General features: G+C 53.0%; 4 protein-coding genes across 4 annotated transcripts; 3 read left to right on the forward strand and 1 right to left on the reverse strand.

The window, feature by feature from the left end:
* Positions 1-459: 459 nt before the first annotated feature.
* Positions 460-894, forward strand: DICSQDRAFT_129452 (uncharacterized protein; the record flags this gene model as incomplete). Its single annotated transcript, XM_007369696.1, has 1 exon — positions 460-894. The coding sequence occupies one exon, from the start codon at positions 460-462 to the stop codon at positions 892-894; it is 435 nt and encodes a 144-aa protein (XP_007369758.1).
* A 5,550-nt stretch (positions 895-6,444) lies between these two features.
* On the forward strand, positions 6,445-6,873 carry DICSQDRAFT_22450 (uncharacterized protein; the record flags this gene model as incomplete). The annotated part of the gene is made up of 1 exon (XM_007369697.1): positions 6,445-6,873. A coding segment is annotated over one exon (429 nt), but the record flags the coding sequence as incomplete, so codon positions are not given.
* Positions 6,874-7,541: 668 nt separating this feature from the next.
* Positions 7,542-9,517, forward strand: DICSQDRAFT_111652 (FAD/NAD(P)-binding domain-containing protein). Its single transcript, XM_007369698.1, has 8 exons — positions 7,542-7,696; positions 7,756-7,951; positions 8,006-8,071; positions 8,121-8,500; positions 8,565-8,582; positions 8,639-8,809; positions 8,872-8,961; positions 9,022-9,517. Exons 2-8 carry the CDS (start codon positions 7,759-7,761, stop codon positions 9,406-9,408), a joined length of 1,305 nt encoding a protein of 434 aa, XP_007369760.1. The 5' UTR covers positions 7,542-7,696; positions 7,756-7,758; the 3' UTR covers positions 9,409-9,517.
* A 162-nt stretch (positions 9,518-9,679) lies between these two features.
* On the reverse strand, positions 9,680-10,551 carry DICSQDRAFT_69441 (uncharacterized protein; the record flags this gene model as incomplete). Its single annotated transcript, XM_007369699.1, has 5 exons — positions 9,680-9,805; positions 9,840-9,926; positions 9,984-10,115; positions 10,206-10,404; positions 10,457-10,551. Coding segments are annotated over 5 exons (639 nt in total), but the record flags the coding sequence as incomplete, so codon positions are not given.
* Between the last annotated feature and the right edge of the window lie 1,681 nt (positions 10,552-12,232).

Here is a 12,232-nt window from a genome sequence, read left to right on the forward strand (position 1 = left end):
ACTGCATGTAAATGCTTCATCGCAAACGGTTCGTGGGTCTATGTCTTCGAATCTTTGGATATAGCGCTGACTTTGCTATCTTTCCTTTCTGATCTACTCTTTGTATGCGATACAATGTCGTTACGCCCTGTGCTACGCCCTTGTGCATTGCCTGATATGTCCTGCGATTCCGGTCATTTGTTCCCTCCATCTCCTTCCTTACGTTTTTGATACTGCGTCATTGATACTGCGTCTGTATTCGTACTGAAATCGTACTGAAATCGTATCATGTACGGCATTTACCGGAACTTCGGGTGCATCTGACATCTCCTTCGGATGCATCCGTGTGTGCTGACCGTTCATGCGCGCGTCAACGTTGGATGCATCTGAAACTTATGGATGCATCCTTCGGGTGGTAGAGCACCGGTGACGGATGCATCCAAACTACTGAAGTTGCTCACCGCCTGGAAGGACTCGGACATGCGCCAGTGGCTCATCGACCACGGCTACCTCCGCTCGGACGCCCAGAAGACGCGCGACGACCTGATCAAGCTCATGCAGGAGAAATACAACGATGCGTCTTCCAAGACCGCGGATTACTTGACGTGGCCCGACGCACGCCTGCGCGCATACCTGCGCGAGAATGGCGTGCCCGAGGCGTCCATCCGTCCGGCGTCGCGTGATAAGCTCCTGCAGGAGGTCCGCATCCGGTGGTACCAGGCCGAGTGGCACGCGAGCTCGCTGTGGCGTAAGGTGAAGTCGTACTTCGATTCGGGCGTCGAGGTCGCCGAGGACAAGCTTGGTATGATCCTCGAGATATTGAGCGGCGGCGCCGACGGTGCCAAGGAGGGCGCCAAGTCGGGTGCGTATGAGTCGGCGGAGAAGCACCAGGAGACGTCGAAGGTCGAGTTGTAAATTCGTGCCGGTACCCCATGATGACTACCTAGTCCCGAAAACTTTCATGATATCACGAACGGACTGGCGGATTGTCGGTCTCTGTAACATAGCATCTTCTGACGATTCGTAGTCACTACTGTCGAACTTACGTGTATGAATGATGTGTAACTCGAACCTTATCAAATTGTAATACCTGTTCAATAAATTCCGTGGCTTCACCTGCAAGCCCGCCCTTTACCTGAAACCGTTCGCCGAATGTGAAGTAGCGATGGGAAGAGTCATCAATAGTTCAGACAGCCGGAGTATTCATGTTCTAGAAGATTATAACTGGGCCGAAAAGATGAGAACGTTTACGATTTCACGCAACTGGCTACGTAGCAGGCTGCGTAACCATCGCCAAGCTCTGTGAGTATGCAGCCACGCAGTCGTGTAACTGCGCGTCAATTGTAAGCTGTAACTGGAGCGCCCTCCGGCAGGAGTTTGGCGAAGGGCAAGGCTTAAGTCTATACATCCTGCAAAGCCCTTGAGTAGACTCGTTGAGCTCGCGACGCTGGTACGAGCGCATCAGCGATATGAAAGAGAAGGTGAGAGGCTTGTGACACGCACATGTTCGTTGTCGTGATGCTTACGCCTCTGTAGATGGAATGTGGAGATGCGCTATGAGCAGGTGGCCCCCGCAAAGAGAAGAAAGCCTAGTACTTCGGCAAGCTATGATTCATAATGAAGAGCTATGAGATAGTAGTTGTGGATAAGGGATACGTAATGGACTCACCAGACAAGTCAAGATGTTGGAAAGGTGACACATGAAGAGAACCCTATCGTGATCACCTGAGCATCTCCCCCAATGTATAAAATGGGAAGTACTTACCGAGTGCTACAGCAGAGGCGATGCGGATGATGTAATTCGACTGCAGACTATAAGTTGGGGAACCCAGTGTCATTGTCGATACAATTGGTGTGATATCTGCAAGACTTACATAGTGAGCTCTTCGGAAGTCATTTCGCCTAGGTTTCCCTCTGTGGAGAAGGCAGCGCGACCTGCGCGATGAGAGAGTGAATGGTGACCAGGAACTCGGGCTGTCAAGTGTTGATAGTTAAATAGTCGCTGGACGTCGCATTGAATCGGATACAAGGAGAGGACTGTGTATATCCAGTTGCCCCAGGCGGGCTTCACTGTGATGAACATCGATGTTCTGTGGGCAGTTCAGTGGTCATTGATACATATTGATAGATGGGCATGCGCCGCTGCGAATACCGTCACAGACGGAAGATGGTCATATTTTGCTCGACAGGTGATCTCATCGAGAATAGAAGTTCGTGTCTGATGTTTGGCGTTACGACATGGTTTTGAGGAGCATTGAGAGGAGAGGATTGTTGGCCAGAAGAGCCTTGGACGAGATGAAGTCGCGGATGCCGGAAGAGATGATAGAGCCCGAAGAGCAGACCTATTGTAATGCAAGTGGCACGGCTTGCACGGTAGTCACTGTACAGCGAAGTATGACGCACTGGTTAGGCAACGTTCTGATAGAGATGTGAACAAACAGGCCGGAGATGTCCAAGTTTGCATCTGCCACGACAGAGATGGTGAAGCCTTATCAGAGCCGCACAAATGTCACAGCTAAGTACAAACACTACATAACGGCCTGGGAGTTTATCACGGATACAGCTTGAGAGCGCTTACAGCAGACACGTAGTCGAATACTAAGGTTTCCCTCGACCGTGTCATGACTACCACAAGCGGTTCAATGAGCAATGAAAGGGATCGTTGGGGGACGTCGGTAGATTGTCAGTGCACACTGCGATAAGCGAAATCAAAGGTCCCAAGCGCTGTTGTTACCGAAAGCGGACATCGATTCCCCTCCCTCATGGCACGACGGGGACACGACGGGCATTGGCGAATGTCCCGGACCCGAGCCAGGACAGAGAAATGCCAATGCCCTTCGTGTGGGAGCCGTCCATGAACCGAAAGCGGACAGGCTTCCACTTCTGTTTGCAGCTAAGTGATGGACTCCGCCTCCGACGTTCAAGACGTTCAACACAGGTCCTACAGACTCATTGGGCGGACATTCAGCTCTCCTGAGCTCACACGATGCGTACACCGGAGCAGTGAAAACCTCTTTCTTGGGATAAACTAGTCTACTACTTGGTACGAGCGATGAACAATGATTGTACTATCGTGTACTGATAATCTCCGCACTCACCTCATATTCTGCAGCCTGACTACGCCTACTCTAAACATCCACAAGTGTCAGCGAGCATGAGGTGATGTGAAGGCGCACCAGACAGTTCATTCAGCTGCATTGGCAGATCCCGGTGCGCGCTGCCCAAGAACCTTCAGTCAGCGTTCCAGCCAAGACGCATGCTGCGATACACAGAGACTGACCAGTTGAAGGCTCAGCCTTGCAATGCGCCATGCCCTACTCCGCACAATCCGAGTCACCCGTCCCTGACAGGTGACTTTTCCGGACAGGCGTTGACTCGTTCACCGCTTCCCTTTAGCGTGGTGTTTCGCGGCAAGGAAGGGAAACGAGCCTGAGTAGAACACGACGCGAACGTCGACCGCCACCAGGTGGGCTTACTATCGACGGGGCGGCTGACACCTTGTATGCACCATGCTATTGTGGATATGGCGTTGTCAGGTGGGCAGAGCCAAGGTAAGTGATAGCACGTACGTGTTTAGGGGAAGTGCCGTACAGGGGGAGTACCTCCGATGATGGCTGAGGAGAAATAGCTGAGCGCGAGGAACAGAAAAAAAAGGGACGTGATGACATACATCGTCGTACGGAGGTACCCGTGATGCCCGTGCTCTTCATGAGAAACAGAGCGGACAAGCGTTGGAGAAGCATCCCAGAACAATCAGCCCTCACGTCCAAGCGTACGACCAGTGACCCGACATCGAAGTGCACCGATGTGGGTGATCAGCGCACCTAGAGAGGAGAGAGGGAAGTGAACATGGGGGTTCTGAGGAAAGAGTGGATGGGCGCGGAGGGTGGTTTATATACGCTAGGGGATGGAGGCTGGCGATGATCGATGGGCACCATCGGCGCGCTGATATTCGGGTCACCTCTCTAAAGTTTCACCGACGCCAAAGAGGGCTCGGGTGAGTGTGATGTGTGAAAAAGGCCGTATTTGGGACTATATCGCCCGATCTTCTGCACGACAGCGTTGTTTTTGTTTCACGAGGAGCAGTTGTGAAAGGGGGCAATCTTCGCGTGAGCAGAAGCCACTCCGCAAGGGATTCATTGTACCTTTTTGCTGCATCACATAATGTTTCTTCCATTTCACGATCGTCTTTGCTCAGAACGAATGTCTTGTTGACTCCGATGACCAGCTTTCTCGTGATGTGCTCGACAGTCCGCACGTCCTGAGTTTCAGATAGATATTATCGACGATAAAACCACTACAAGACTACAAGTGCGTAGAATCGACGTTTCCGACCATTCAATGCATAGTGTGTAGATCCAGATGTGAACATGCCTGCTATGGCTTAGAAGCTGGACGTACCTACGAGCAACGTATACACGTCAAAGAGTCAGATGTACAGGGACACGCACCTGTCCTGCTGTCCACAGCGTTGGAAGATACTGGCGAGCGCTGTCCAGCCAATGTCCGTTAGCTTCTTGGCATAAGACCCAGTTTCTCCCCATCGCACTCACCATTCGGAGGCTCAGCCTTGCGGTGCGACGCGTCCACTCCGCACAGTCCGAGTCGCCCATCCCTGACAGACGACTGCACCGGACAGGCGTTGGCTCCCCTTTATCCACAGCCACGGTATTTTACGGCAGGACGAGGATAAGCCCGAGTGGGACGCGCCGCGAACGTCGATTGCCACTAGGTGGGCTTACTATCGACGGGGCGGCTGATGCCTTTTCGCATATAACGTACTGTTACCGGGACGCAGTGAGCAGGGATCGGACAACGGATACACGCGAACGTACGTGGTCGCGAACCAGCCATTTAGTAAGAAGCTTAATTCTCTGAGGCGGGAGTCGCCCCACAGTACTGAAGCAGCAGTCTATGCGCCACGGCCATCAGTGGCTGACTCTGCATTATGTGTGGAAAGACATACCAAGTATCGCTGCTAGTTGACATATCCCAGCTCGCGACCTTCCCTCGCAACGCAGCGTACGACCAGCGACCCAACATCATAGTGAGCTGATGCGAGTCGCCGGCGCACCTAAATGGGGCGTGGAGAGAAGGAAGAGAACATGGGGGTTCTGAGGGAAGACAGGATCCATGACGCACGCAAGGGTTCATATACGCTCGGAGACGTCGGAGGCTGGCAGTGTTCGGCGGTGAACACCGTCACCTCATTATTCGCCTCTGCCGAGAACTGATCAAGCGATCAGCCGTACTCGGGCACAAATTGCCCGTCCTTCTCTACCTAAGGGCTTCTCATCCAGGATGGAGTGATCGGTTGTGACAGTGTGCAAACGTCGAGGCGTCTTGAGGGCAGCTCCAGCGTGGGATGTTATGAGAACCGCTTCCCATACCTGCATACATTCATGCATTCTACAACAGCGCTCGAACGACGCCCATATGGTTCGTCAGTGCTACTATAGTGATGATGAGATATCTCACCATAACGACTTAGCTGGGGAAATTGTGTCCTGTGACACCTAGGAATGGCCTCAATCGTGGGCAACGCCATCGAAGGTCCTTGCGTATCGACGAGTTCAATGATGACAACGAGTGTAACCTGATGTTGAAGGTAAGTTTCGCTCAGTGACTACCTAGCACGTTGGTAGACCCTGTTCAATCTGTCTGCGGTCGACATAGTAGCAGTAGTAGTGGCCCGGAGAGCAAATACATCTTATTCTGCGTCAGCGCTGCTATGTTGCTTGGGTCCCGACATCAATCGCGAAGATGGGGTAACCGCGCGCACGCCGCGAAAGTGCTCCGTCTGACCGATTCCTCATATTTAAGTACCCACAAACGGATGCACTCCAATCGAGTACACCGTCTAGGGTGAGAATCTGAGTATAGCGATGGTGTACCTGAGATTGCGCAGTCGGAATATGAACAAGTGAACCTTAAGCTTTAAGAGTCATGGGACTTCTCACGCGGAGGCCGCGCTATCTCAGCCTGCATGCGTACAGCGGTGCCTCAACCCGCTCCATTCCACCATTCGTTACGCGTCGCAACAACAGTCAAACCACTAATTGTATGGTGCGTTCGTTTCACTCGCCACAACGGACCAGGCGCCAACAGTCCGGATTATCAGCCGGGAAGTTGAACTCCACTCACCTTCGAATCCAGTTCCCTCCCGTACGTTCAAGACCCACCCACCCGACAAAAATGTCTCCCAACGCCCAATATGCCAAGTCTGGAAGGTCCGGAATGTTTGACGCATCACGAAAGCTCCAGCCTCGCCTTTTCAGATCTCTGGCGAAGAAGATAGTGAAGCCCTTCTCGGAAGTTCGTGCGCTGCTCGAGCCTTTAGTCAGGCGCGCCTGTCCATGCATCAGCACCTCACGCCCGAAGCCTACCTACGGGAGCCCTGTACCCTTCTCCCTAGGCGATGCCCTCGTCTATGTTGCTCCAGCGCCCATCGAGAAGCTCCGCGGCCGATCCGTCTTCCTCGCCGGCTCCATCGAGCAAGGCAAAGCCGTGCCCTGGCAGGCGGATATGATCCACCAGCTCTCGCACATCGAGTGCACGATCTTCAACCCGCGGCGAGACGACTGGGACCCGAATTGGGAGCAGCGGAAGAGCAACCCGCTGTTCAAGGAGCAGGTCGACTGGGAGCTGGACTGCCAGGAGCGCGCGGACGTGATCGCGATGAACTTCGACCCGAAGACGACGAGCCCGATCACGCTGCTCGAGCTCGGGCTGTTCGCGGACGCGCGGGCGGCCGAGGGCAAGAAGCTCGTCGTCTGCTGCCCGGACGGGTACTTTCGGAAGGGGAACGTGGAGATCGTGTGCGACAGATATGGGATCGAGATGGTCGAGAGCTTTGAGACGCTGGTGAAGAGGGTGCAGGAGAGATTGGCCGAGGTTGTTGATGTGACCGGAGAGATCAAGGAGCAGAGGCTGGAGAGTCCGAAGGATGTGTTGCCAACAGCGTAGAGGATAGTGAAGCCCCAGGTCTCGATGAGCGTCGCATATGGATGGACTTCATCCTGTGAGAGGTCGGCGCCACAGTACCAACACTGGCCGGTACATTCCGATACCGGCGCCTCTGACTGCGCAACGCCCGCGCGCTACCTCCTTCTCGATTAGCATGTACTTATTCGAGGCTGTATAGAGGATGGCCCTCTGGGCGGTCCTGGCCATGACTAGGAGATTGAAAATAGGGCTGGATGGTCAAGTGCGCCCTCCGAGCGCAGAAAATCCGGTGCGCTACTGCGTGCCTTGTTCTTTCCTGTTGCATAGTTCGAACTCAGTACATTCCAATGAGACTGACTCGAACACTTCTAGATTTGGCCAGCAAACATCCCTCCGCTCCGCTGCGGCCCCACAGATGTCCTATCTGCGCCGATAGCCATATTAGTCATAGAAGCAATCTGAACAGATATCCAGAAGGCCCACAAGTGGGGATATTGGTAACCAACTACCATACTAAAGGATCACACAGTACCGCAACAGTCAACCACGTCTCCGCAAAGAGCTCTGGAGTGTCAGAAGTCTCGATAAAACGTCCATCTGAAACACCTTCCCTGCCAGTGGTTCTTGAGCTTGAAGTTTACATTCCGGGTCCGTTATATAAGGCACTCTCGACTTGCGTTTGAGCAACGAACACGAGTGTCTCTCCTGTTGTCCAGATCAGACACAGGATGTCTTCTGTCAATTCTGCGTCAAAGTTTCGTGTTGCCATCATGTAAGCCTGCGCTTTACTCGTTGTACGATTCCTAGCTGATCACTCCTGGCAGTGGCGGCGGAATGGGTGGTCTAGTCCTCGGTCTGTGCCTCAAGAAGTATGCGTCGGACGTACGATTCGACATATATGAATCTGCAGCCAAGCTTACGGAGGTTGGGGCCGGCGTCGCGTTGTCCCCCCGTATCTGGACGATCATGCAAGAGCTCGGGTTGGAGGAAGAGCTAGTCAAGGTCACGGGTGCAGTGGACCGTGCTGGTTTGCTGCCGTCGATCAATGTGCGTGCGAATAATACTAATGAGAATCACGCAGGAAGCGATCTGTTGTTTCGGAAGGGAGACGAAGCGAAAGTGATCGACATTGTGAGGTTCCATCAGCGTACGTGCCGACCACATAGACAGGCCATTGTCTGACAGTGGGGTATCAGTGCACATGTTCCATAGATCCATGCTCCAGCGGATCCTAGCAGAGAAGCTCGACGCTACCGATAGGATTCACTTCTCAAAGCGCCTCACGTCTTACTCCGAGCCGACCTCCCCCACTGAGCCCATCGTTATGAACTTCAAGGATGGGACGACAGCAACCTGTGACATCGTTATTGGTAGCGACGGCATTCGTTCCTCCGTGCGCCGCACGATGTTCGCCAACCTGTCCGATGAATCGGAAAGGCACGGTCGGATCGAAGAGGCGTCGCGTTTCCGCGCCATGGTGGAGCCGATCTGGTCCGGTCATGTTACATACCGTGGTTTGGTACCAGCAAGCGACCTCTCCGAGGAGCTCAGGCAATTTGCGTCTACACCCCAGATTGTACGTGGATGGCTCTTCTGTGGGTCCGCAACGTGTTACTGACCCTCCACGTTTTCATTCATAGCTGTGTGGAAAGGACAGGGTTCGCCTCATACGTTGTATGTGTCTATGATATCGGATGGCTCACGAATTTTGTAGCATATTGTGTTGTATCCAGTGTCCGGCGGAGAACTTGTGAACGTCGTTTCTAGTGTGTACACACTTGGATCGGGTACAGTGTATGACGGACCTTGGGTAGAGACAACTACCTCCGAGAAAGTCGCCAAGTTATGCGAGGGATTCATTCCCAATGGTGTGGCCCTGATCAAGGTACGCCTCCATGCCAGTGTGCGCGTCTGTATGCTGGCATTGAGCTTATTCATACACTGCAGTCGATGAGGGAGCCTTTGTGCTGGGCGTTGCACACAGTACCCAAACTTACTACGTACATCAAAGGAAGATCTGCGCTCATTGGCGATGCCGTGCGTGAATAGCTTGCCATGTTCATGCCAGCTTCCTCATTTCAGTGATCACGGTTTCAGGCGCACGCCATGGTTCCATTCCAAGGCGCCGGCCTTGGACAAGCAATCGAGGACGGTTTCGTGCTTGCCAACATTCTCGCACATTCCTCTGTTGCATTGGCAAACGTGTCCGAAGCGCTCAAGATCTACGACGATGTCCGCAGACCGTTCTCGCAGACCGTGCAGCAAGGATCAGAGTGTACTGGGGAGCTTTACCAGCTGAGGCGAGCTGGCTGGGAGAATATCAGCGTCGAAGACAGCGCGGCCGGTAGGTACCCGCCTGAGCTGCTCAGTGACTTCGAAAAGGATGCAAAGGCGCAGATGGAGTGGCAATACGATCCTGGAGCAAGTATCAAGGGCGACATTGCGAAGGTTCTCAGTATGTTGGAGACCCTTTCCGCACAATGAAACTCCTCACGCTATACGTCCTTTTATGTTGGGTATGTAGGCGACACGGAGCGACCGAGTTATGTCTGGCTATGTACTGAAACAATGGAGTTGCTTCTGCGATCTTCCGACGCATACCAAGGAGCGACGCATCTGCATGCGGATAGCGAGAAGAGAACATGAGACAATGGAAAGTAGCATCAAACACCGCAACTGCAATCTTAAAGTAGATGCACAGAGAGATCCCTTAGATACGGTCGTGGTAACTCCAGCAGCTAAGAACATGCCCACCTCACGATGCGGCATCACTAAAAGCTCGGAGTGGCGTCCTCAAGGAACTCCCACAGCTTAGTACGGCCGGTTTCTTCAATGTATGTTTCTTTCTCGCCTCTCCAACACTAGCCCACGGGATCAGGTGCTTCAATGAAACAGCACTGCACCGAGAAGCACACCTTGCCACCCAGATCCGTACCCTCCGGCGTCGTGCCCGCATGCAGTTCGGTGAGCGCCCCCATTAGTGCCGGATATAGCAGATTCTTCTGCAATGGATGCGATGAGTACATCTTCACCGAAATTCACTTCTCCGGACAGCTTACCGTAAGGATAGCCTCGAACTTGGGGATGTGCCTTTGCAGGTCCGTCTGGAGATTACCTGGATGCAGCGAGACAGAAACGATCCCTTGGTCCGCATAACGTCGGTGAAACTCGTGCGCGAACACGACATTCCCCTGTAGATATGCGCACTATAGAGCACACATGAGTATCTGAGGAAGCACATACGGATGCTTGCCTGAGGGAACGCCGACGAGATCACTTACGAACTTGCTCAGCGAGTCGAGCTCCTTCGTCGTGCCTGCATTTAGGCGCTTGGGTCCGTCTCGGATCATGTCAACGTCGATTCCGGCAACGAAGGTGTGGCCCATGGAAGACGTGTTCATTACACGCGCCTTCCCGTCCGTCGAAGACTTGGCTGTCTCGATGAGGCGCAGGAGGAGGAACTTCGTGAGCAGGAAGTGGCTTGCCCAACAGCGCAGATGAGATGGGACAAAAGAGCTGAGTGCGAGAAGACGCACCGATCACGTTGGTTCCGAACTGCAGGTCGAAACCGTCCTTTTTGACCTGTTCGACGGGAGGGTACATAACTCCGGCGCTATTGAAGAGCACGCGGTGTTCTTGGCTGGGGGGACAATGTCAGTGCCCACCAGGACCATAGGCTGATAATACGCGCCTCATGAAGAACTCAACCGCGGGCGGAATCGTGCTCAAGTCTCCGAGGTCGACCTGCAAAAAAGCGCCTCCTTCCCTTTGTTGTTGATTGTACCCATACCGTTATGAAGGCGCTTATACGAAGGCTGAAGTTGATGGTCTGACTCGGAGCGTCGTAGCTCAAGAGTCAGCCTCTGCCTAAAGCCTGGGCGAACGCTGCGAAGGTATGTGATAGGAAATTTTATCCAATTCCTTGGTGGTAGACGCAGGGCATATCATCTGTAGGTCGTTACTCAGCACGTCACGCCATCTCGTACATACATCTGCAGGTATGCTGGTCCGAGTCTGTCATATCGCATCACCCGGAAGCACATGCTCAGAAAGCTTCGGGTTCCAATGTTCTTCATCTCCGTCTCTACTTGACGTGTCGATATGGAGGATGTTTGGCTCAATGGGGGATGCTGACTGACGATCAGCGATTGCATGACCAGATGGGCGTCAGGTCAGATACAACTAAATTCTGGGCAGGAGTAAGCATATGAAGACCCACCGGAGACATAGCTCTATTGTGCTCTCGACAATCTGGCCTTTGAAATTGTGGATAGCGGCTGGTATGCTCTTCCGTGTCCCCGAGAGTGCCAAGAGACTTTCGGATGTTGAGGCTGACGACATTTAGATCAGAATGCCTGGAGAGGATCCGATGGATCAATAGTTACGCCACCAAGAATGTATTCGCGTAGACTGGTCTCGGCCGCATCGTAGACTCATTAGCGGTAATGTTTTATTCAATTTCAAGGGACGACTCACGTTTCAGCAGGATACAAGAGGTTGTCGCCCAAATAAACGTTTTCGACCACGCAGCCGACTGCAGATAAAACGCGGTCAGCTATGGGTTACTTCCAGGTCTGTGCGAGTCTACGTACGCAGATTACATTAATGATGTGGAAGAAGCTATATGGGGGAATTATAGATAGTTCAATTTGCGGATTGGACAGAAGTGGAAGTCGTAATGCGCACCACGTAATCAGGCCTGCAGCAATATGGTCCAGTCTGGCGCAATGCTCATACCCACAACGCTTAATCGTACTCACCTGTGCTAAGCACGTAGGCTATCAAAGTGTCCAATATTGAGTTGGACCTGGAGTTGCGCATCAGGCATCTCTCACATGGCTTCGGGTTCTATTGGCGGGACTCACCGACGGAAGCCAGTTCGATGTCGGCGGAGTAGGTAAATTAGCGTGCTTGTGATCATCATGTCTGCCACCATCTGAACAGCAGATGCGACTGATATGATCCACTACCACGGAGATCTTGTGTCATTGACACATCACGAAAGCGAGGGGCAAGACGCACCGCTGAGCCATATAGACTTGACACGCTCGGTGCTTGGAATCTGTCAGTAAGCGTTAGAGCGGGTAAGGTAGCTTGTCTCGTTGACGGCTGCAGCACGGACAGTTTGACGGACATCGCTGTGAGGCATAGGAGAAATACTTGAGAATGACTCGAGTTTGCGAGTTGTGCTCAGAGCCCTCACCAACGAAGCAGCCTCATCATCATTAATGATGAGTTTCTCGGGCAGGATGCTCATAGTATGTGATGCTTACCGCAGTATCCTAGAATCAAGACCATCTGTACGGAC

This window comes from Dichomitus squalens (genome assembly GCF_000275845.1).
Source record: "Dichomitus squalens LYAD-421 SS1 unplaced genomic scaffold DICSQscaffold_54, whole genome shotgun sequence".
Classification (NCBI taxonomy): Eukaryota; Fungi; Basidiomycota; class Agaricomycetes; order Polyporales; family Polyporaceae; genus Dichomitus; species Dichomitus squalens.

Excerpts from the sequence above, each read along its gene's own strand:
- DICSQDRAFT_111652 (XM_007369698.1), top strand. The coding sequence starts at position 7,759 with ATGGGTGGTCTAGTCCTCGGTCTGTGCCTCAAGAAGTATGCGTCGGAC. Across the intron at positions 8,072-8,120 it reads CATTGTGAGGTTCCATCAGC|TGCACATGTTCCATAGATCC; the intron begins GTACGTGCCGAC and ends GTGGGGTATCAG. Across the intron at positions 8,962-9,021 it reads CTGCGCTCATTGGCGATGCC|GCGCACGCCATGGTTCCATT; the intron begins GTGCGTGAATAG and ends TCACGGTTTCAG.